General features: G+C 46.2%; 2 protein-coding genes across 4 annotated transcripts; both read left to right on the top strand.

The window, feature by feature from the left end:
- Nucleotides 1-6,355, top strand: LOC310666483 (arylacetamide deacetylase-like 4). Its single transcript, XM_083417395.1, has 4 exons — nucleotides 1-492; nucleotides 1,245-1,458; nucleotides 2,702-2,765; nucleotides 4,178-6,355. Exons 1-4 carry the CDS (start codon nucleotides 316-318, stop codon nucleotides 4,950-4,952), a joined length of 1,230 nt encoding a protein of 409 aa, XP_083273521.1. The 5' UTR covers nucleotides 1-315; the 3' UTR covers nucleotides 4,953-6,355.
- Nucleotides 6,356-7,998: 1,643 nt separating this feature from the next.
- On the top strand, nucleotides 7,999-19,757 carry LOC310666477 (arylacetamide deacetylase-like 4). 3 transcript variants are annotated; one of them, XM_083417380.1, is made up of 4 exons: nucleotides 8,004-8,264; nucleotides 14,807-15,023; nucleotides 16,574-16,637; nucleotides 18,945-19,757. In XM_083417380.1, the coding sequence occupies exons 1-4, from the start codon at nucleotides 8,067-8,069 to the stop codon at nucleotides 19,720-19,722; spliced, it is 1,257 nt and encodes a 418-aa protein (XP_083273506.1). In that variant the 5' UTR covers nucleotides 8,004-8,066; the 3' UTR covers nucleotides 19,723-19,757. The 3 variants fall into 3 exon arrangements, with proteins under 3 accessions (XP_083273507.1, XP_083273506.1, XP_083273508.1); XM_083417381.1 differs by lacking the exon at nucleotides 14,807-15,023 and having other exon boundaries at nucleotides 7,999-8,264; XM_083417382.1 differs by lacking the exons at nucleotides 8,004-8,264; nucleotides 14,807-15,023 and adding an exon at nucleotides 18,093-18,292.
- Nucleotides 19,758-20,318: the final 561 nt, after the last annotated feature.

Below are 20,318 nucleotides of genomic sequence, written 5' to 3'. Positions count from 1 at the left end.
AGAGGCACAATGTTTTTGTGTGGGAGGGCAGGCGAACTCCTATTCACAACTTCCCTTGGGAGGAGAAAATAGGCAAATACACACCCGCCAACGTGTACCCACACCCTGTGTGAGGAAAAACAGTGTCTTCCAGGAATCCAGGAGAGCTGCAATGTTTTACTAAATTACTAAACTATTTGTTTCCTTCTCAACTGAGAACTATGTAGGTTGGCCTAGGATGTTTTTTCCCCACATGGCATAGGTGGTTCTCTTATAGAACCCACCAGCATTGGCTAAGGCGAAGTCCTTGTCTCTGTGCCTCTGAGTTTAAGGGAAATGTCGTTCGGTGAAACTCTGTGGATGCTGATATTATATATGACCATTTTCATTCACTCCTTGCTGTTTGCGTGGGGAGCTTATTATCGTCTTACTAGGACCCACCTGCCTCGAGGAATGAACTGCCGTGCATTAGTACTACTCGGTGATTTCTCACTGGGATATGTCATGATACTGGTAAGTTTATTTTACATATATCACGGGGATGAAGGGACACCTCTCTAAAAAGGGCTGCAACGTTTGAAATATTTTAGTTTAGAGGAAAGGCGAGTAAGAGGCGACATGATAGAAGTTTATAAAATTATACCTAACATGGAGGACGTGGATAGAGAAAAGTTTTCCTCCCTCCCTCATGACACTCTCATGAACATATTGAAGCTACGGAAGAGGCAGTGATGGCTGCCAAGTTGAATAGCTTCCAAAGAGGATTAGGCCATGGCTGGTCATCGCTATGTTCTGGCTCTAGAGATGGAGATAGCAATGCTTCTGAACAAAAGTTCCTGGAAAACATAGGAAGGGAGAGGGCTCCTGTGCTTGGGTCATGTTTGTGAGTTTCCTGGTTTGTGGGCACCTGGTTGGCCACTATGAGATGCTGGACTAGATCGTCCTAATCCACCAGGCCCTGCTTAGGTTCTTATCCACTCCAATGTATTTATTCTGAGTAGTACTCGCACTGAATACCACCCATTCCGTGTGATTCTTAAGGACTACAACAACAAGAAGCATACAAGGAAAGGGGAGTGGGCACGGACTTCACTTCTGTGCTGCTCAGGGTGAACCATTTTCCGTCCAAAGAGGAAGGAAAGGATATGCAGTTTAGTTGCCTCATATGCCTGGGTTCCATCCCAAAGGCAACAGACATATGCCAGAGAGAGAGGTGAAAATTATGTAATGCTGATTATAAATGCTAAATGTTTTGGATTAAACAGGTCAGACTTGTGGAAAAACTGGGCATCTGCCATAGATATTCCATTATGAGGTCCATGGGCCGGTTAACACCATTAATGAAGGACTCAAACTTGATAATAAAAGACCTGGTTTTCGATGGGGTGCCGGTGAGGGTGTTGTGGCCCAGGACACTTGCTGGGAACAGGAAAGGAATCATCTTCATTCATCCAGGTGTTGGACTATTTGGAAGCGTCCGTAAGTTCTGTGAATTGTTTTTGAAATGGTTCATGCTGTTCTTTGAGGAGAATCTGGGGTGCTGCTGTAATGTAAAGTTCCTGAAATGTTTGCTATGGAGGGGTGGAGGTTGGCTTCTGCTACCCCATTATTATTATTATTATTATTATTATTATTATTATTATTATTATTACTATCAGTGCTTTTTCTGAAAAAAATGGTTAGGGGTACTCTCATTTTGACTCAAGAAAATCACCATTTTATAGTTCAAAGCGGGGAAAATAAATACAGCAAATGGATAAAAGTACAAAGATTCACAAAAATGTTTAGGGATATGCGTACCCCTGTGTACCCCCAGAAAAAAGCACTGATTATATTTCTTTTTCTATACTGCTTTGCATGCCATAATAAGAAACAATAAGAAACCATTCCCAACAGTTTAAAAGGATGTAGATTGTTTAATTAGCCACAGGTTTGAGAGAGGAGGAATGCTTTTGCCTGGCACCTAAACATATGTAATAAAAGTGCCAAGTGAGTCTCCCTGGGGACAGCATTCCACAAATGGGGAGCCACCACAGAAAAGGCCCCTTCTCCTGTTGCTGCCCTCTGGGCCTCTCACAGAGGAGACACATGAAGAAGGGCCTCAGATGATGATTGCAGAGTCAAGACTTGTTTTCCACATACTTGTTTTCACCTAGTGACGCCCCATTTATAAAGGGTTCAATCTAATGTAGATTTTCCAGCGGAGATCCACAATCAAGTGTGTTAAGTTGTGGGCGAACATATCAGACGACACAGCGATTCTTCAAACAGCTCTTGTTTGTTCAGAGGCCAGAACAGAACTGAACTGAAGAGCTCAGTCAGCCTGCTTATATAGAGCTCCAGAACAACGTAACTGTAGCAACTTTCTAAAACTATCCAATCACTGAACGTCACTTTCGATCCTTCATTTGCATACAAACTATCCAATCACTGAACGTCACTTTCGATCCTTCATTTGCATAACTATCTACAGTATCCCCCTGCTGGCTCAGGGTGAGAACTTCAGTACATAACAAAGTGTTATATACATTTTGTGACGTAAAAAATTAATTACCATGCCAGAATTAATCATATCTGTTAATTTCAGCCGGTTTACTTTCAGCAGAAGTAATATTGGATTCAACTCACAGTGATTTCAATGTGAATGACCAAGGAATTTTGTAATGCAGTGTAACAAATAATTGCTCACAGCAGGCCGTGTGTGATGTGTGCTTTTTTCCAGGAGTCTCTGAAAGGGCCTGCCGTTCCTTTGCCAAACAATCTGATTCAGTGGTTGTAAGTGTTGAGTAAGTATCTTCATGCTCGTTCTATCAAGAAAAAAGAGCAATTCCCCATAGTTTGCAACCCTTCCTCGCACATGAGCCCAGAGAAAACCTGACAAAGCTTTAAACATAGTGATTTTTGACAACCTGTGGAATGGGTGTTCATTTTTGTATTTAGATTTTTATGCCTTGGGGCCCACTCCCTCTGGGCATGAGCGCTCTGCTACAGGCCCAGCATCCTGTTCTCACAGTGGGCAACCAGATGCCCTGATGTGAAGCCTACAAGCAAGGCGCGAGGCTGAAAGAGGAAGCCTCAGAATCACACCATGGCTTAAATCGTCTCTGGCCACGCCCCCAAGCGACCTGATTGGCCGCCTGGCAACCTGAGGGGCCAGGGTCTCCCCCAGTGGGATGCAGGACATTGTCCTGCCCCGACGCTGAGGTGAGTGGCTAGGCAGCTGGACCGCAACCCGGCCCCACCAGGAAATGGACCCGATTTCTCATCCCCCTGACCAAGATGCTCTGGGAGATCCTGAGATGAAAAATGAAATCAAGGAAGCATTCAGAAGATAGAAGTTTATAATGGCATGAAAGAAGTGGCTAGGGCAGGCATAGGCAAACTCGGCCCTCCAGATGTTTTGGGACTACAACTCCCATGATCCCTAGCTAACAAGACCAGTGGTCAGGGATGATGGGAATTGTAGTCCCAAAACATCTGGAGGGCCGAGTTTGCCTATGGCTGGGCTTGGGCAAAGTTTTTTATCTCTCTCTCATAACACTGGAACATGTGGAAAGCTGGAAGTTTCAGATAAAAGAAAGTACTCCTTCAAAGAGTTCAAAGTTAAGCTATAGAACTCACTCCTACAGGAGGCAGGGATAACCTCCCACTTGGATGACTTTCAGAGAGGTTTAAGCAAATTTCAGAGTTTAAGGCTACCAATGGCTTCTAGCCATGATGGCTATAGTCTGTCTCTATGGTCAGAATAAGACTTGCTGGAAATTGCAGGAGGGAAGAGTGCTCTTGTACTCAAGTCCTGCATGGGGAGTTTATCCAATGATTGACCCCTGGCCACTGAGAATGGGATGCTGAACTAGCATATTCAGGTGGAAAACTTCAGGCACAGAGGCTGAATGCTGCACTCCAGGCCTCTCCATTTCCCTCTCTGAACTCACCCCAGACCCCCCACCATTGACCCTATTTTGCACCCTCCTTGAGTGGTATCTGCCTGGCTGGAATGTGTGGCTGTGTGCAGGAGCCAGCCTACTTGTCCAATGGGAAAGTTTGCATTTGCTTTCCATTTTGGTCTCTGGGCCCCAGAATGTTTCACAGAAAGGAATGTGGCCCTAGAGGTGAAAAGGATTTCCAATTCAAGGGGAAATGCCAAATGCGATCCAGGGAAATGTCGAATGTTGATGATATCTTATTTTCTCTTTAGGTTTCGTTTAGCTCCTGAGCATCTGTATCCAGTCCCTGTACAGGACTGTTTAACTGCTGTAATACACTTTCTGAAGAATGCAAAGAAATACGGAGTGGACCCCAGCTGCATTGCCATTGTTGGGGAGAGTAGTGGAGGCACATATGCTGCAGCCATTTGCCAAGAACTGGTGACCAGAGAGGACCTCCCAAGAGTGCGAGCTCAGGTCCTGATCTACCCATTCCTCCAAGGAATGGACTTCAATTTGCCATCCTATCAGCAAAACCATTCAGTTCCTCCCTTGTTCCGGAAAAGAGCTGTCATACTTGGTTTGACATATCTCACTGGGAAGACAATGAATGTAGATGGAGTTCTGAAAGGCGCCCATGTCCCTCCTGATTTGAGAGAGAAATACCGAAAATGGATCAGTGCTGATAACATTCCAGAAGAATTTAAAGCTAGGAGCTATGTTCCTGTAGAACCTGCTCCATTTTCAGAAGAACTTTATGAACAGGTTAAAAGAGGTACTGAGACAATGTTTTGCCCCCTTTTAGCGGAGGATGACATAATCCGCCAGCTCCCAGAGACTTTCATTCTAACCTGTGAATATGATGTTCTCCGGGATGATGGGCTGTTGTACAAGAAGCGCCTAGAGGACAACGGTGTGCCAGTGACATATCACCATCTTCCAGATGGATTACATGGAATATTGGGCCTTGTTGGTTGGGGGCCACTTGAATTCCCGAGCACACAGAAATGTATGCAGCATGTAGTAGAGTTCTTAAAATGTTTATAGAAATGGCAGTCTTCCACTTCTGTGGAGGGAAATTTTGTTCCTCATTGTGCCAATCCTAAAGTAAAAAGAAAAACTTAGTTCCAAAGTTTTACTGTCTAATTTGTTAAAATCCAAAGTTTTACTGTCTAATTTGTTAGAACAGAACACTATTAACAAAATTATTGTGGAAGGAAAAGAAATAGATAATCCGAAAGAAATTAGGAAAGGATTTGTGAATTTTTATAGACAATTATATAAGAAAGCTGGAAAAGATGATGTAAAGAAGATAGAAGATTTCTTGATACGAAAAGGGGTGCAACAAATACTGACAGAAAAGAAAGACTGACTGAATGACCTAATTGAAACGGAAGAAATTAAAGCTGCAATAAAAGAATTGAAAAGTGGAAAGGCACCAGGACCGGATGGATTTACAGCAAAATATTTGTGCTGGTTCCAGGGGGTTACCATGCGGCGTGGTCCGAGTCCAGTCCGAGGTCGAGGGTGTGGTATGGAGGCTGTCCATCAAGGCTGAAGCGGGGTCCAAGGCAAGGAGTCGGGTGTGGTCAGGAACTCTGGCAGAAGAGCAGGACAGGGTGCAGGCAGGAACAGGCTAGCAACAACATTGCTCCCGCAACCTGGGACTGGGGCTGGCTAGCTTTTATCTGCCCCGAGGCATAGGGTGGTCCCGGTCCACAGGTGACTCGCCTCTCCTGGCCTGGAGGCAAGCATTCCTCCTGCGAGAACTTAGTTCCCTCCGCCTCTCTGCCCTGAGCCTCTGCAGCTCAGGAGAGGCTGGAGGGTTACTGGACCCAGAGGCAACCTCACCATCCCCTGACGGGGCTGAGAGTGGAGCACCTGCATACAATGGGTCCTCGATCACCTCCGGAGCCAGAGCATATTCAGCTGGTGTCTGCTCCTGAGGATCCGACACAGGTGAGGGCCCTTCAGGTTTAAGCCCCAGCCCCGGCTCAGCTGGTCCTGGAGGCGAGGACTCCTGTGCAGGCTGGGATTCCTCAGGTTCAGCCTCTGAATCCGATTCCCAGGCCATCACAATATTATAAAGAAATGAAGTACACCCTACTTGTACCGTTGAAAAAAGTGATGAATAATATATTAAGAAAAGGAGAACTACCAGAAACATGGAAAGAAGCATATATTACATTAATACCAAAACAGGATTCAGGCTTAACACAAGTAAAGAATTACAGGCCAATTTCGCTATTAAACAATGATTACAAATTGTTTGCAAGTATATTGGCAAATAGATTGAAAAAAATATTGAATGAAATAATTCATAAGGATCAAGCAGGTTTTCTACATGGCAGACAGATGAAAAACAATATATGGAATCTCATAAATATAATTTAGTATCTGACTGCCAGAAATGAAAAACAGGTGATGTTAAATTTTGTGGACACGGAAAAGGCCTTTGATAATATATCTTGGGAATTTATGTTAAAGAATGGCTATATAATTTGATTCAACAAGCTGGTCAGACCCAACTTCTGTTCGTGGCCGCTTGCTGATTTAGAACTGCGTTGCATCTCTCAGCCATTATCCTGGGCAAACATCCAGCATTCTTTGGCGTCTCTCCAGTTGTTAATGCGATTTTGCTTCTGTGGTGATAAGTAAATCAAACCGAGGAATATTTCATCCTCTTCCAAGCAAGCAAAAGTCTTAATTTTCATTTTAAAACCATTTCCACACAGTTAATAATTATTAGAACCATATTATATCAACAAATGCCAAACTTTCCCAGTCTCACTTGCTTACATAATAATCAGGTAGTTGGTCTTTCCAGAGGAGATTTTGCCAAGTAATATAGCAAGCAAAATATAAAAGTGAAACAAAAAAGCCTCGCCCCCCCCCTTTCCATTCCGACAAACCCGCTCCACACAGATGATAATCCTTCTTCCACTCGAGTCCTTTTTAGCACTCCAGGGGCTGAATTAATTAGCAGAGTATTAGTAGTGGTAGTAGTACTTAAAAAACAAGATTAAAATGCAACATTAAAAGATTAAAAGATTAAAATGCAGCCTCATCACAGGAGGAGAAACGAAAAAAGAAAGAGGGGGAGGGAATCAAATTGATTCCAAGGCAAAGGCCAGGCAGAACAACTCTGTCTTACAGGCCCTGCAGAAAGAAATCAGATCCTGCAGAGCCCTGGTCTCATGAGACAGAGCGTTCCACCAGCCCGGAGCCAGTGTTGAAAAGGCCCTGACTCTGGTTGAGGCTAATCTGACTTCCTTAGGGCCCGGGACCTCTAAGATGTTGCTATTTATGGACCTTAAGGTCCTCCGTGGGGCATACCAGGAGAGGCGGTCCCATAGGTATGAGGGTCCTGAGCCGATAAGAAGAAAGAGATAGAAAAGAACTTAAAAGAGAAAACAGAAAAGATAAAATACAGAAATTTAAAAACTTCCAAGTCTTCATCTGTCCACTATACTGTTTATAAACTATAGGTACTTCATTCATGGCAATATGTCACCCAACACAACCACGTTCTATAACCGAGTATTACCTTCAATCTCCAAATCCATATGTCATTATTTCATTTTCTTTTTCATGCAAAAAGTCTACGATAGGTTTCCGATCTTGAGCAAATGTTAACAATGACCTCTCTCTGATTAAACATGTCAATTTTGCCATCTCGGCTAAGTCTGTTAATTTTAACAACCATTCTTCCATGAGAAGACTCAGTCATGTGTCATTCCATCTTTGGGCATACAATAGTCTCCTGCCATAATCATATATTGAAAAAATAGTTTTTTGACTTTTTTACATGTCCACCAAGCATGATAAAATGTTTGTCTCGTTTATATAAGTCACTGCGGCACAATACTGTACTCTGATCTTTTAAACAAGATGCTGGACTGCTGTGAATGCAGGATGACAGCAGGTAGATATTGCCTTGAAGCAAAGAAGCTCCCTCAGGAGAAGAGGTTAGGCAAATTCACACCAATTAACACCACCCAACATACACCCACACCCAGTTAATTCACACCAATTAACATACACCCAGTTCTTAACTATTCTCAATTAGGATTTAAGTGAGTTGGCTGACAATGTTCTCTTGCACATGACATTGAATGTTGTCCTATAAAAGCCAGGGGCATTAGCTAAAGCGACATCCTTATGTCTGTGCCTCTGAGAGAAATGGCATTTGGTGGAAGTCTGTGGACACTGATATTATACACGACCATTTTCATTCATTTATTGCTGTTTGCATGGGGAGCTTATTATCGCCTTATCAGGATGCAGCTGCCTCGAGGAATCAGCTGTCGTGGAAAGTTACTACTTTTCGATTTCTCTCTAGGATATGCACTTGTGCTGGTAAGGTTTTTTAACATATATTACAGGGATGAAGTTAGGTAAAGGTAAAGGGACCCCTAACAGTTAAGTCAGTTAACTGTCAGGACAGTTAAGTCACAAACGACTCTGGGGCTGCGGCGCTCATCTCACTTTACTGGCCGAGGGAGCCAGCGTTTGTCCACAGACAGTTTTTCTGGGTCATGTGGCCAGCATGACTAAGCCACTTCTAGCAAAGCCAGGGCAGTGCACAGAAATGCCATTTACCTTCCCTCCGGAGCGGTACCTATTTATCTACTTTGACATGCTTTTGAGAACTGCTAGGTAGGCAGGAGATGGGACCGAACAACAGGAGCTCACCCCGTCGCGGGGCCTCGAACCGCCGACCTTCCGATTAACAAGTCCATGCGGCATGGTGGTTTAAACCACAGCGCCAACCGCTGATGAAGTTACACCCCTATAAAAAGGGCTGCAATGTTTGTAATATTTCTCGAATATTCTTCAGATAGGCAATTAAGAGGTGACATGATAATATTATGCAAGACAGGGAGAAATTGGATAGAGAAAAGTCCTCCCCCCCCCCTCCTCCTCTCTTGACACTAGAAGTTGTGGAGAATCCACTGGAGTTGAATGTTGGAAGATTCAGGACAGATAGAAGGAAGTACTTCTTCACACCTGACATATTCAAACTATGGAGCTCTCTCACACAGGAGGCAGTGATGGCTGCCAAACTGAATAGCTTCCAAAAAGGATTAGATAAATTCATGGAAGAGAAGGTTTTGGGTGGCTACTAGCCTCCATGGCTAGGCTCTGAACCTGGAAAACATAGGAAGGGAGAGGGCTCTTGTGTTCAGCTTCTGCTTGCGGGTTTCCCATTGGGGCACCTGGTTGGCCGCTGTGAGACGCTGGACTGGATAGGACATTGCCCTAATCCAGCAGGCTCTATTCATATCCACTTAGGTGGATTTATTCTGAGGAGGACTAGCACTGAACACCACCCACTTAGTGTGGTTTCTCATGGTGTCCATCAAGAAGAAGCATACAAGGAAGTGGAATGGTCAAGGGCTTCACTTCTGTGCTGCTCAGGAAGAATCACTCTCCATCCAAAGAGGAAGGAAAAGAAATAATAATAATAATAATAATAATAATAATAAATATTTTTTTATTTATTTAAACCCCGCCCTTCCCTGTTCAGAAACCCAGGCTCAGGGCGGCTAACAACAAATTTAAAACACTTAATTGATGCAACAAAAAACAGTATGCAGTGTATTCACCTCACATGTGGGGATTCCATTCCACAGGTAATAGACATATGTTTCATATACACACGTGCGCGCACACACACACACAGAGTGAGGGGGGAAAGTATTTGATCCCCTGCTAAATTTGCCCGTTTGCCCTCTGACGAAGAAATGACCAGTCCATAATTTTAATGGTAGGTTTATTGTAGCTGTGAGAGACAGAATAACAACAGGAAAACCCCCAGAAACACAGGTGACAAAAGTCAGAGATTATGGACTGGTCATTTATTCATCAGAGGGCAAACGGGCAAATTTAGCAGGGGGGTCAAATACTCCCCTTCCCCCCTCTATATATATGAAAAAGATTTGATGCTAATTATCAATGGTAAATGTTGTGTATTGAGTCAAAGGATTTTATATCTGTATTATTATTGTCTATATTTGCATTAGGGTAAAGTAACTGCCTTTTGGTTTCAGGGGGTACAGCTACTATTGGTTCATTTAAACTGCTGTATTTGGATCCTCTGTCTTATTGGTTTCCTCCAAAAGGCAGGACTGTGATTGCCTGATATTGTTCCCTCCAAAATGTATCCTTTCTAGCTAGTCCCCTGTCCCTATAAATGTAGCTTTCCCCTCCTCAGTCTTCAGTCTTGTTTGCTGTAATAAAGAAGTGTTACTAGAGAACTGTCTCCAGCAGATTATGTCAAGAGAGCTGAAATCACAAACCCCACGTCACAACAACTGGCGACGAGGATGGGATCCGGAATGCTGAGGAGCGGTTAAACGCAGCCCTGCCTCAGAGTCCGGATTGCAGCTAAGAACAAGACTCACTGGCCAGCTGAGAAGACGACCCTGCCACAGGACAATGGAGAGTCCAAGGGTATTGGAGCCCTTCCAGCCATCAGAGCCCCACACGTGGGAAGACTACGTCGAACGCTTCGAGTTCTTCGCAGTGGCTCAAGGGATCACCGATGCCAGCAAAAGAAGGGCCACATTCCTGAGCTACTGTGGGCCTGAGACCTTCAAGCTGGCCAAGGCATTGCTTGCTCCAGCGAAGCTAAGTGAGACATCTCTCAAAGATATTCTTGCCTGCCTAACAAGCCATTTGGCGCCTACTGAGACCAAGATGGCCCGGCGGATGGAGTTTCATGAGAGGCAGCAGCGTGCTGGGGAGTCTGTATCTGCATTTCTAGCTGAACTGCGGAAGCTCGCTCAGCACTGCGACTTCCAAAATCTGGAAGAGACTCTCCTGGATCGGTTTATCGGTGGTCTGAGCAGCAAGAAAGCCAGAAGACGCATCGTGGCTAAAGAAGAGGTTACCCTTGCTTCAGCCTTGAAGGAGGCCACCGCAACGGAGAATTATGAAAGAGAGGAGCTTGATGCCAGTCGCAAGGCCCCTAAGCCACAGATAGAAGTTGCGCATGCCATGGACGAGCTAGAGGCTACTCCGAGCCAGAGCCCAGTCCGTGGGGTCGAGTCAGTGCGTCAGGCCTGCACAGTGCACAAAGATCACCGAGGCAGGTGTCCAGGTTGTGGCGGAAACCATGAGCGGAAGAGTTGTCGTTTCCGGGATGCTATGTGCCGGACGTGCGGAAAGACAGGTCACATCGCCAGGGTCTGTAGATCGGCGGCGTTGGGAGCGACAGGAACACCTAGACTGGAGCATCGCAGACCGCCCACAGCAACCCATTTTCTAAAGGACTGCCACTATGTAACGGAGATCAACGGGAGGGTCGTGCAGTTCCCAGCGCAAGGCAAGGCACACGTCAAGGTGAAGATTGAGGGTCAGCAGTGCGACATGGAGGTGGACTCCGGATCTGGATTCACTATCGTGTCGGACCAGACCGCGAGGACATTCTTCCCCAGGGGTAAGTTGCCCCCTCTGGAGCCCTTCCCGGCAACCTTGCAGTCATACTCAGCGGGCCGCATCCATGTTATGGGAATGTGTGCCGTGAGAGTTCAGTTCCGGGACAAACAGGCTGTACTCAAACTGGTGATTGCGAAGGGTAGTCGCCCCAGTCTCCTGGGCACTGACTGGTTCCCCGCCCTGGGACTGAGTATATCAGGGCTTAATTCAATCCAAACCTGCCCTGAGATGAGCGAGGCATTATGCAAAGAGTTTGCTGGTCTCTTTAATGGAAAACTGGGTTGTTATAAAGGGCCCCCAGTTGACTTCGAGTTGGACCCTGGGGTGGCCCCAATCCGACTCAAACCAAGGCGAGTGCCATTTGCACTGCAACCCAAGATCGAAGCAGAGCTGGATAAATTGGTCAAGCAGGGAGTTCTCTCACCCGTGGACTCTGCTAAGTGGGAGACTCCAATCGTCACGCCCCTTAAAGCAAATGGGGAAGTCAGGATCTGTGCAGATTACAAATGTACTATCAATAAGGCACTCAGGGGAAACTCATACCCCATTCCAGTCGTATCACATCTGTTGGCTAAACTGGCTGGGGGCAAGGTGTTTGCCAAAATTGACCTGGCACAAGCCTACCAACAGCTGCCAGTAACCCCACAATCAGCGGAAGCACAGACTATTGTCACACATAAAGGGGCGTTCAGAGTTAACAGATTACAATTTGGAGTTTGTGTGGCCCCAGGGATTTTTCAAGGGCTCATGGAACGCCTGTTAAGAGGTCTGCCGGGGGTCTTGCCATTTTTTGATGACGTTTTGATTGCTGGAAAAGACCCACAGGAACTGGTTGCGCGTGTCCGTGCAGTGTTGCTCAAGTTCAAGGAGGTGGGGTTGCAACTGAAAAAGGAAAAATGCAGTTTTGGGGTGCCAGCTGTGGATTTCTTGGGGTTTAAAATTGATGCATCAGGCATCCACCCCACAGATGCTAAGATTAAGGCCATCATCGAGGCACCACGACCACAGAACAAGACGGAGTTGCAGTCATTCCTGGGACTTATTAACTTTTATCATTCGTTCTTACCCCATAAAGCTTCGGTAGCTGAACCATTACATAGACTGTTGCAGAAGAAGAATGTGTGGCGATGGGGGCAGGGGCAGCAGAAGGCTTTTGACTCCTTGCGAAGAATGCTGAGTAGCGGGAGCGTCCTTGCTCATTATGATGAGTCAAAGCCGCTGGTCCTGGCATGTGATGCCTCTCAATACGGCCTGGGGGCGGTGCTGAGTCATAGGGAACTGGATGGGTCGGAAAAGCCCATCTCTTTCTATTCCCGTACGTTGTCGCCCACGGAGCGCAACTATGCTCAAATTGACAAAGAGGCGCTTGCAATTGTGGCAGGAATCAAAAAGTTCCATGATTATGTGTACGGTCGCCATTTCTCCATTGAAACGGACCACAAACCACTGTTAGGGTTGTTCAACCCGAACAAACAAACGCCACAAATTCTCTCCCCCAGAATGTTGCGTTGGTCTATATTCCTGAACGGGTTCCAGTACACCTTGACCCATGTGCCGGGGAAACGGTTGTGCCACGCTGATGCGCTGAGTCGATTGCCCCTTCCTGGCGGGAGCAATGAGGATCCCGCTCCAGCGGAGCACATAATGATGCTGGAAACACTTCCGGGGGCTCCTGTAACGGCTACTGATATAGCTGAGAAAACGAGGAAAGATGCTGTTCTCTCCCGTGTGCTCACTTGGGTGGGGAGGGGGTGGCCAGGTGGTCCGCATGAAGACAAATTCAGGCCTTATGCGACAAGGCAGCACGAGTTGTCCATGCATAAGGGTTGTCTCCTGTGGGGAGATAGGGTGATCATCCCAGCACCACTGAGAAACAGGGTGCTTGAGACGCTTCACATGGGACACCCGGGAATGGTCAGGATGAAGTCGCTAGCCCGATGTTATGTGTGGTGGCCTGGAATGGACCAGAACATAGAACAATGGGTACGAACATGTAAGGCATGCCAAGAGGTGCGGCCAGAAGTGGCCAGAGCACCAGTTCACTGGTGGGAGCAGTCCAGATCTCCCTGGAGCCGGCTGCACTTAGATTTTGCTGGGCCATTCCAGGGGAAGGTCTTTTTGGTTGTCGTCGATGCATATTCCAAATGGTTAGAAGTGGCGATGGTCCCTAGCATGGCATCAGCTGCCGTAATCAAGGTGTTGAGGCAGCTGTTTGCAACCCACGGGTTACCTGAGACCATTGTATCAGATAATGGGGCAGCTTTTGTATCCCAAGAATTCAGGGCATTCTTGGCTGATAACTTCATAAGAGGGGTCACATCCGCGCCCTTTCACCCATCCTCCAATGGGCAGGCTGAGCGCATGGTAAGAACAGCCAAAGAATCCATTGCGCGCTTAATGGAGGGTAACTGGTCAGCTCGCATCGCGCGAATGTTATTTTTGCAGCATGCGACGCCGTGTACTGCGACGGGCAAGTCGCCAGCTGAGCTGCTCTTGGGTAGAAGACTGGTAACGGTGCTGGATTATGTCCACCCGGATAAAATGCCAAACCATAATTCAAGAGCAACCCCCCAGGCTGAGACTGACACAACAAGGTATCTCGCCCCTGAAGATCTGGTCTGGGTGAGGAACTATTCACGAGGTTCGCGGTGGGTGGCTGGTGTGGTCACCCGGGCTAGTGGACCTGTGTCCTATTATGTAACCTTGGAAAATGGGCAAGTTTGGAAGAGACATATAGATCAGCTGAGGCGCCGGGCGCTCAGCAGGGAGGAGTCAGATAATTCATCCCTGGCTAACGACGCAGAGCTGCAAGACCAGAGTGAAAATGGCCCAGAGGTGCAGTCACCAGGGGCTTCAGCAAATGAACCAGGGTCTGCTAGTCCTCATGATGACGAGGTACAGGTAGGGAACCCTGAGATGTCTGGGACTCCATCTGTTCCTGAGGAAACCCCTATAGCAGCCCCTCTACCACAGGTAACACCCAATCCAGAACCGGCAACGCCTGTTGTCAGGAGATCAAGTAGAAGTTGTAGGACCCCACAGTACCTGAGAGATTACGTCTGCTGTGCTCACTAGGGGGGGAGGGGTGTTGTGTATTGAGTCAAAGGATTTTATATCTGTATTATTATTGTCTATATTTGCATTAGGGTAAAGTAACTGCCTTTTGGTTTCAGGGGGTACAGCTACTATTGGTTCATTTAAACTGCTGTATTTGGATCCTCTGTCTTATTGGTTTCCTCCAAAAGGCAGGACTGTGATTGCCTGATATTGTTCCCTCCAAAATGTATCCTTTCTAGCTAGTCCCCTGTCCCTATAAATGTAGCTTTCCCCTCCTCAGTCTTCAGTCTTGTTTGCTGTAATAAAGAAGTGTTACTAGAGAACTGTCTCCAGCAGATTATGTCAAGAGAGCTGAAATCACAAACCCCACGTCACAACAGTAAATGTTTTGGTTCAAACAGGCAGGAATTCTGGAAAAACTGGGCATCTGCCATAGATTTGCCTTACTCAGGGCTGCGTCCCTGTTCATTCCAGTAATGAGGGACCCAAAGCTGATCATAAAGGATCTGGATTTTGATGGAGTGCCAGGGAGGGTGTACTGGCCTAAAACATCACCTGCTGGGAAAAGGAGAGGAATCATCTTTTTTCATGGAGGCTGTGCACTATTTGGAAGCGTCCGTAAGTTCTGTGAATTGCTTTTGAAATGGTTCACTATGTTCTTTGAAGAGAATTTGGGGCGCTACTGTAATGTAAAGTTCCTGAAATGTTTGCTATGGAGGGGTGGAGGTGGTTTGTGCTGCCCTCGTATCATTTGAATAAAATATTGCGGCGGGGGGGGGGGTGTCCAGTAAGCCCTGCCCTGCATATTGATCACATGATGTAGTGCACCCACACTATTGGAATGGCAATACCCATCAATTTTGGGGGGACTGGCTCCCCTAAAATATTTTATTGGAGGGCCGAAGGGACCACAGCCCTTAGGTGTTGGCTCCTAGTCCACTCACCCAGGGTCGGTGCTCCTTTTGAGAACTGAAGATATCGAGGAAACTGCCTTATTCACATATTTACACCGTCAGTCTGCATGGAGGGAGTCCAGATCTTACAGCATGGTCATCTCAAGCAGGGCTTGTTCTCCACAGCAGTGCAGCACTGGAGTCAAAGCCAGCTGGCGATTGTAGTCCTGAGCCATTTCAGGCTTTATAGGTCAAAACCTGTACTTTGGATTGGGCCCAGAAACAAATTGGCAGCCAAGGTAGTTGGGCAGGCATTTTCATTATATGCTCAAACTGTCTTGCCTCCGTGAGCAAGCTGGCTGCTGAATTCTGCATCAGCTGCAGTTTCTGAACAGTAGGTAGTGTAAGTTCAATGAACTTGGCAGGATGGGATTGTAAAAAATAAAAATTAAAAATGAGGCTGAGGCTTCCCGTTGTATGGGTGACCAGTTCTGTGGTAATCCTAGCGTCGTGGCCAATGAAAAATCTTTAAATTTTCATAGAAGGCGTTTTTGCTTCATGCGCCAAGGGACTTCTATGAAAAGTATTCCCGAGAAGGTCAGAAATAATGCAGAAAGAAGCTCAGGAATGTGGGTTGAGGTCGGTCTGTTTGGTTCTGTTCTAATTTTTACCCATTGACACTGCTTGATCTGAGCTACTGATCAGGAGAGAACAAAATCCACATAATGGTTTTCAGCTGGCGATGCCCCATTTATCAACGGTTCAGTCCAACTTAGTTTTTCTCAGAGGAAACCCATTAAAGGTGGTTGTTGTTTTCTACAATCAAGATTTTTTAAATAAAAAAAGCAGACCAGAATTAATCATAGCTGTTAATTTCACCAAGTTTACTTTTAGTAGGACTAACACTGGATCCAACTCATAGTGATTTCAATGTGAATTGCTAAGAGCAGGGGTCAGCAAACCTTTTCAGCAGGGGACCAGTCCACTGTCCCTCAGACCTTGTGGGGGGCCGGACTATATTTTGGGGGGGAAATATGAATGAATTCCTATGCCCCACAAATAACCCAGAGATGCATTTTAAATAAAAGCACACATTCTACTCATGTAAAAACATGCTGATTCCCAAACCATCTGCGGGCCGGATTTAGAAAGTGATTGGGCCAGATCCAGCCCCTGGGCCTTAGTTTCCCTACCCATGGCTAAGAGGTTTTGTAATGGAGCCTATCAAATAATCTCTGATAGTGTCTCTGTGTGTGTTTTGTTCTTTTTTTCCAGGAACCACTGAAAGGATCTGCCGTGCCATTGCCCACCAGACTGACTCAGTGGTTATGTGTCCTGAGTAAGTATCTTCACTCTTGTTGTAGTAGAAAAAAAGAGCAATTCTCCTCAGCTTCTAACTCTTCCAAACACCTGAGCTCAGAGAAAGCCTGATAAAGTTTTAACATAGTGATTTTGCCAACCATTATAATACCTTTGTATTTAGATTTTCATACCTTGAGCCCCAATCCCTCTGGCTTTGAGCATCTCTGCTGGAGCAGGCCCAAAGGGCTCAACATGTGATTGTCATGATGGCTAGCCAGGTTGTCAATGAGAAGACCACAAACAGGACCCGAGCACTAGACCACTACCCCTAGTTGCAATTTACACCAACTGGTATTCAGAAGCACTACTGCCTGTGATAGTGGAGCCCCCCCCCCTTGTGACTAGTGGGGGGGGGGGTCAGCCAGAACTCACCAGAACTCACTTCTTTGTTGCGTTCTGGCACCTGTTTGGTGTGTTCCAGCAGCTCTGTAGTGTTGCAGTACCCTTGGAAAACCGTATCCTCCATGAGAGGATGGTATTGCTTCTAAATCCCTCACCATTTTATCTATCACAATTCTCTATATCCTGCCTTTCAGGACACAACTCCTTCCAAGGCAGCACACAACAAACATTAAACTTCATTTGCAGAAACCACCACATCAGACACACTTACCTTCCCAAGACAGCAGTGGTAAATTGGGAGAAGTGTCATTTGCCAGAACTTCAGAGCCCTTAACAACGCAAAGCTTCCCCACAGTAATGGCCACCATCTCTCCGCCCTTGCTGCCTGAATGCACCGTTGGTGCATGATCTGAAGCCTCCTGGTCAAGATGGCTGAACTCGACTTATTGGTTTTAGAGGCCATAAGGGATACTGTGGGCAGAAAGAGAAGCCTGGTGGAATGGAGAGAACCAGTGGGACACAGTTATCTCAGGAAGGCAAGGTGGGACATTCTGGAGTTGGTGTCACCCTGCATGTGAAAAAAGAGCATTGAGTCCAGGAAGCAAGAAATCCCAGAAGAGGCAGACTTCTCCACATAATCATTGTGGGTGGTCATACTGGGTCCCAAGAGGGATTTCGTACTGGGGTTGTGTTCCCATCCTCCTTGTGGCGATCACACAGGGTCCCCGGACGTTTGACGGTCTATTGATCCCTGTGCCACCACTGTGATTGCCTCTTCTCTCGGGTACACACGGAGTCCAGACAGTTGTTAACATTAACAAATAATCAAGTTTATTTTATAGGCATGAACAACTAACAACTTCAAACTGATTATCCCACTATCTGACCCCACCTAACAGTTCCTCTCACTCTCTCACAACACAACTCGACCAACCCACAGACTTATCCTCCCTCTTCCTTCTCCAACTCCCAACTCTCAACAACCAACTGACTTCCACACACCTCCGACTCTAACTTTTACTCCTCCCCTCCGGTTCCCACTGGCCAATCACTTCACACACATTTAACCCTTTCCTTATGATCCACCTAGGAGGCAAACGCCACACTCCTGATCAAAACGCTCAGGGAGATCCTGAGATGGAAAATGAAATCAAGGAAGCATCCAAAATAGAGAAGCACTTTAATGGCATGGAGAAAGCAGCCAGGGGGGAGTTTTTATCCCTCTCTCTTAACTCTAGAACATGTGGACATTCAATGAAGCTGAATGCTGGAAAATTCAGATAAAAGAAAGTAAGGCTTTAAAAGAGGGTTAAACAAATGCACACAGTATAAGGCTACGAGTGGCTACTAGCCATGATGGCGATAGTCTGCCTCTGCAGTTGGAGGCAGTGTCCTTCTGAAGAACAGTTGCTGGAAACTGCGGGAGGGGAAAGTACCACTGTACTCATGTCCTGATTGTGAGTTTCTCCAATGATTGACCAGTGGCCACTGAGAACGGGATGCTCAACTAGCATTTTATCTGGGTTCAGAACCTCAAGCACATTGGCTGGATGCTGCACTCCAGGCCTCTCCATTTCTCCCAGTGAACTCACCCCAACCGCCCGCCACACACCATTACCCCTCTTGTGCACCATCCTTGAGTGGCATCTGCCTTCCTGGAACGTGCCTTGCTTGCTTGGGTGGAGGATAGGGAATGGGTGGAGGATCGGGAATGGGTGGAGGATAGGGAACCAGCCCACTTCTCAAATGCGAAAGTTCACATTTGCTTTCCATTTTTGCCTCTTGTCCCATCCACAGTTGGCATGTTGCCCCCTGGAAGGCTACATAGAATGGAAAGTGGCCGTCAGGGTGAGAAAGATTCCCAACCCTTGCAATATGTCATGCAGGAAAATATTCCTTGTTTGTGTTGCTGAATATTGAAGATATCTTGCTTTCTCTTTAGATTTCGTTTAGGTCCTGAGTATCCATATCCAACCGCAATACAGGACTGCTGTACTGCTGCAATACACTTTCTGAAGAATGCAGAGGAATACGGAGTGGACCCCAGCCGCATTGCCTTTGCTGGGGAGAGTAGTGGAGGCACATATGCTACAGCCATTTGTCAAGAACTGGTGACCAGAGAGGACCTCCCAAGAGTGCGAGCTCAGGTCCTCATTTACCCATTCCTCCAAGGAATTGACTTCAATCTGCCATCCTATCAACAAAACCATTCAATTCCTCCCTTGTTCCGGAAAAGAGGTGTCGTACTTGGTTTGAAATATATCACTGGGAAGACAATGAATGTAGATGGAGTTCTGAAAGGCGCCCATGTCCCTCCTGATTTGAGAGAGAAATACCAAAAATGGATAAGTGCTGATAACATTCCGGAAGAATTTAAAGCTAGGGGCTATGTTCCTGTAGAACCAGCTACATTTTCAGAAGAACTTTATGAACAAGTTAAAAGAGCTGGTGAGACAATGTTTGCCCCTCTTCACGCAGAGGATGACATAATCCGCCAGCTCCCAGAGACTTTCATTCTAACCTGTGAATATGATGTTCTCCGGGATGATGGGCTGTTGTACAAGAAGCGGTTAGAGGACCACGGTGTGCCAGTGACATGGTATCATGTTCAAGATGGATTCCACGGAATAATGGCCTTTGCTGGTTGGGGGCGGATCATTGAATATCCGAGTACACAGAAATGTTTGCAGAGTGTAATACAGTTCTTAAAAGGTTTATAGAAATGAATGATTTTAATAAATTAGACTGAGTAAAACTTTGGATCAGAGTTTTTCTTTTTACTTCAGGATTGTCCACAAAAGAGGAAGAATCATATCCTCATTTCTCCCTCATTCACTTGAATAAATATCAAATGATATTTGATATGTCATTATAAAATATTGTGGGTCATACCTTGGTTTTTTACCTTGGTTACTCGAGTGGTCCCTCGAGTTACAACACCTCGGGTTACAAACACTTTGGGTTACAGACTCTGCTAACCCGGAAGCAATACCTCGGGTTAAGAACTTTACCTCAGGATGAGAACAGAAATTGCGCGGCGGCAGCAGGAGGCCCCATTAGCTAAAGTGGTGCTTCAGGTTAAGAACAGTTTCAGGTTAAGAACGGACCTCCAGAACGAATTAAGTTCATAACCAGAGGTACCACTGTACTCGGCCACACCATTTTCCAAAATGCAGTTTCTTTCTCTGATGATGGTTGCTGGTTGCTGTGTTCCACCCCCTGGTGTCACATTTTAATTCTCTATCCTCCCTCCCTCCCTCCCTCCCTCTGTGTCCTTTGTTATTCCCCCTTGAACATCATTGTGGGTGGGGAGCAG

Source organism: Podarcis tiliguerta (genome assembly GCF_965153285.1).
Source record: "Podarcis tiliguerta genome assembly, chromosome: 16".
Classification (NCBI taxonomy): Eukaryota; Metazoa; Chordata; class Lepidosauria; order Squamata; family Lacertidae; genus Podarcis; species Podarcis tiliguerta.
This window is presented reverse-complemented; position numbering and strand designations above follow the sequence as displayed.

Excerpts from the sequence above, each read along its gene's own strand:
- LOC310666477 (XM_083417380.1), top strand. The coding sequence starts at position 8,067 with ATGTCTGTGCCTCTGAGAGAAATGGCATTTGGTGGAAGTCTGTGGACA. Across the intron at positions 15,024-16,573 it reads TGCACTATTTGGAAGCGTCC|GAACCACTGAAAGGATCTGC; the intron begins GTAAGTTCTGTG and ends CTTTTTTTCCAG. Across the intron at positions 16,638-18,944 it reads TCAGTGGTTATGTGTCCTGA|ATTTCGTTTAGGTCCTGAGT; the intron begins GTAAGTATCTTC and ends CTTTCTCTTTAG.
- LOC310666483 (XM_083417395.1), top strand. The coding sequence starts at position 316 with ATGTCGTTCGGTGAAACTCTGTGGATGCTGATATTATATATGACCATT. Across the intron at positions 493-1,244 it reads TGGGATATGTCATGATACTG|GTCAGACTTGTGGAAAAACT; the intron begins GTAAGTTTATTT and ends TGGATTAAACAG. Across the intron at positions 1,459-2,701 it reads TGGACTATTTGGAAGCGTCC|GAGTCTCTGAAAGGGCCTGC; the intron begins GTAAGTTCTGTG and ends GCTTTTTTCCAG.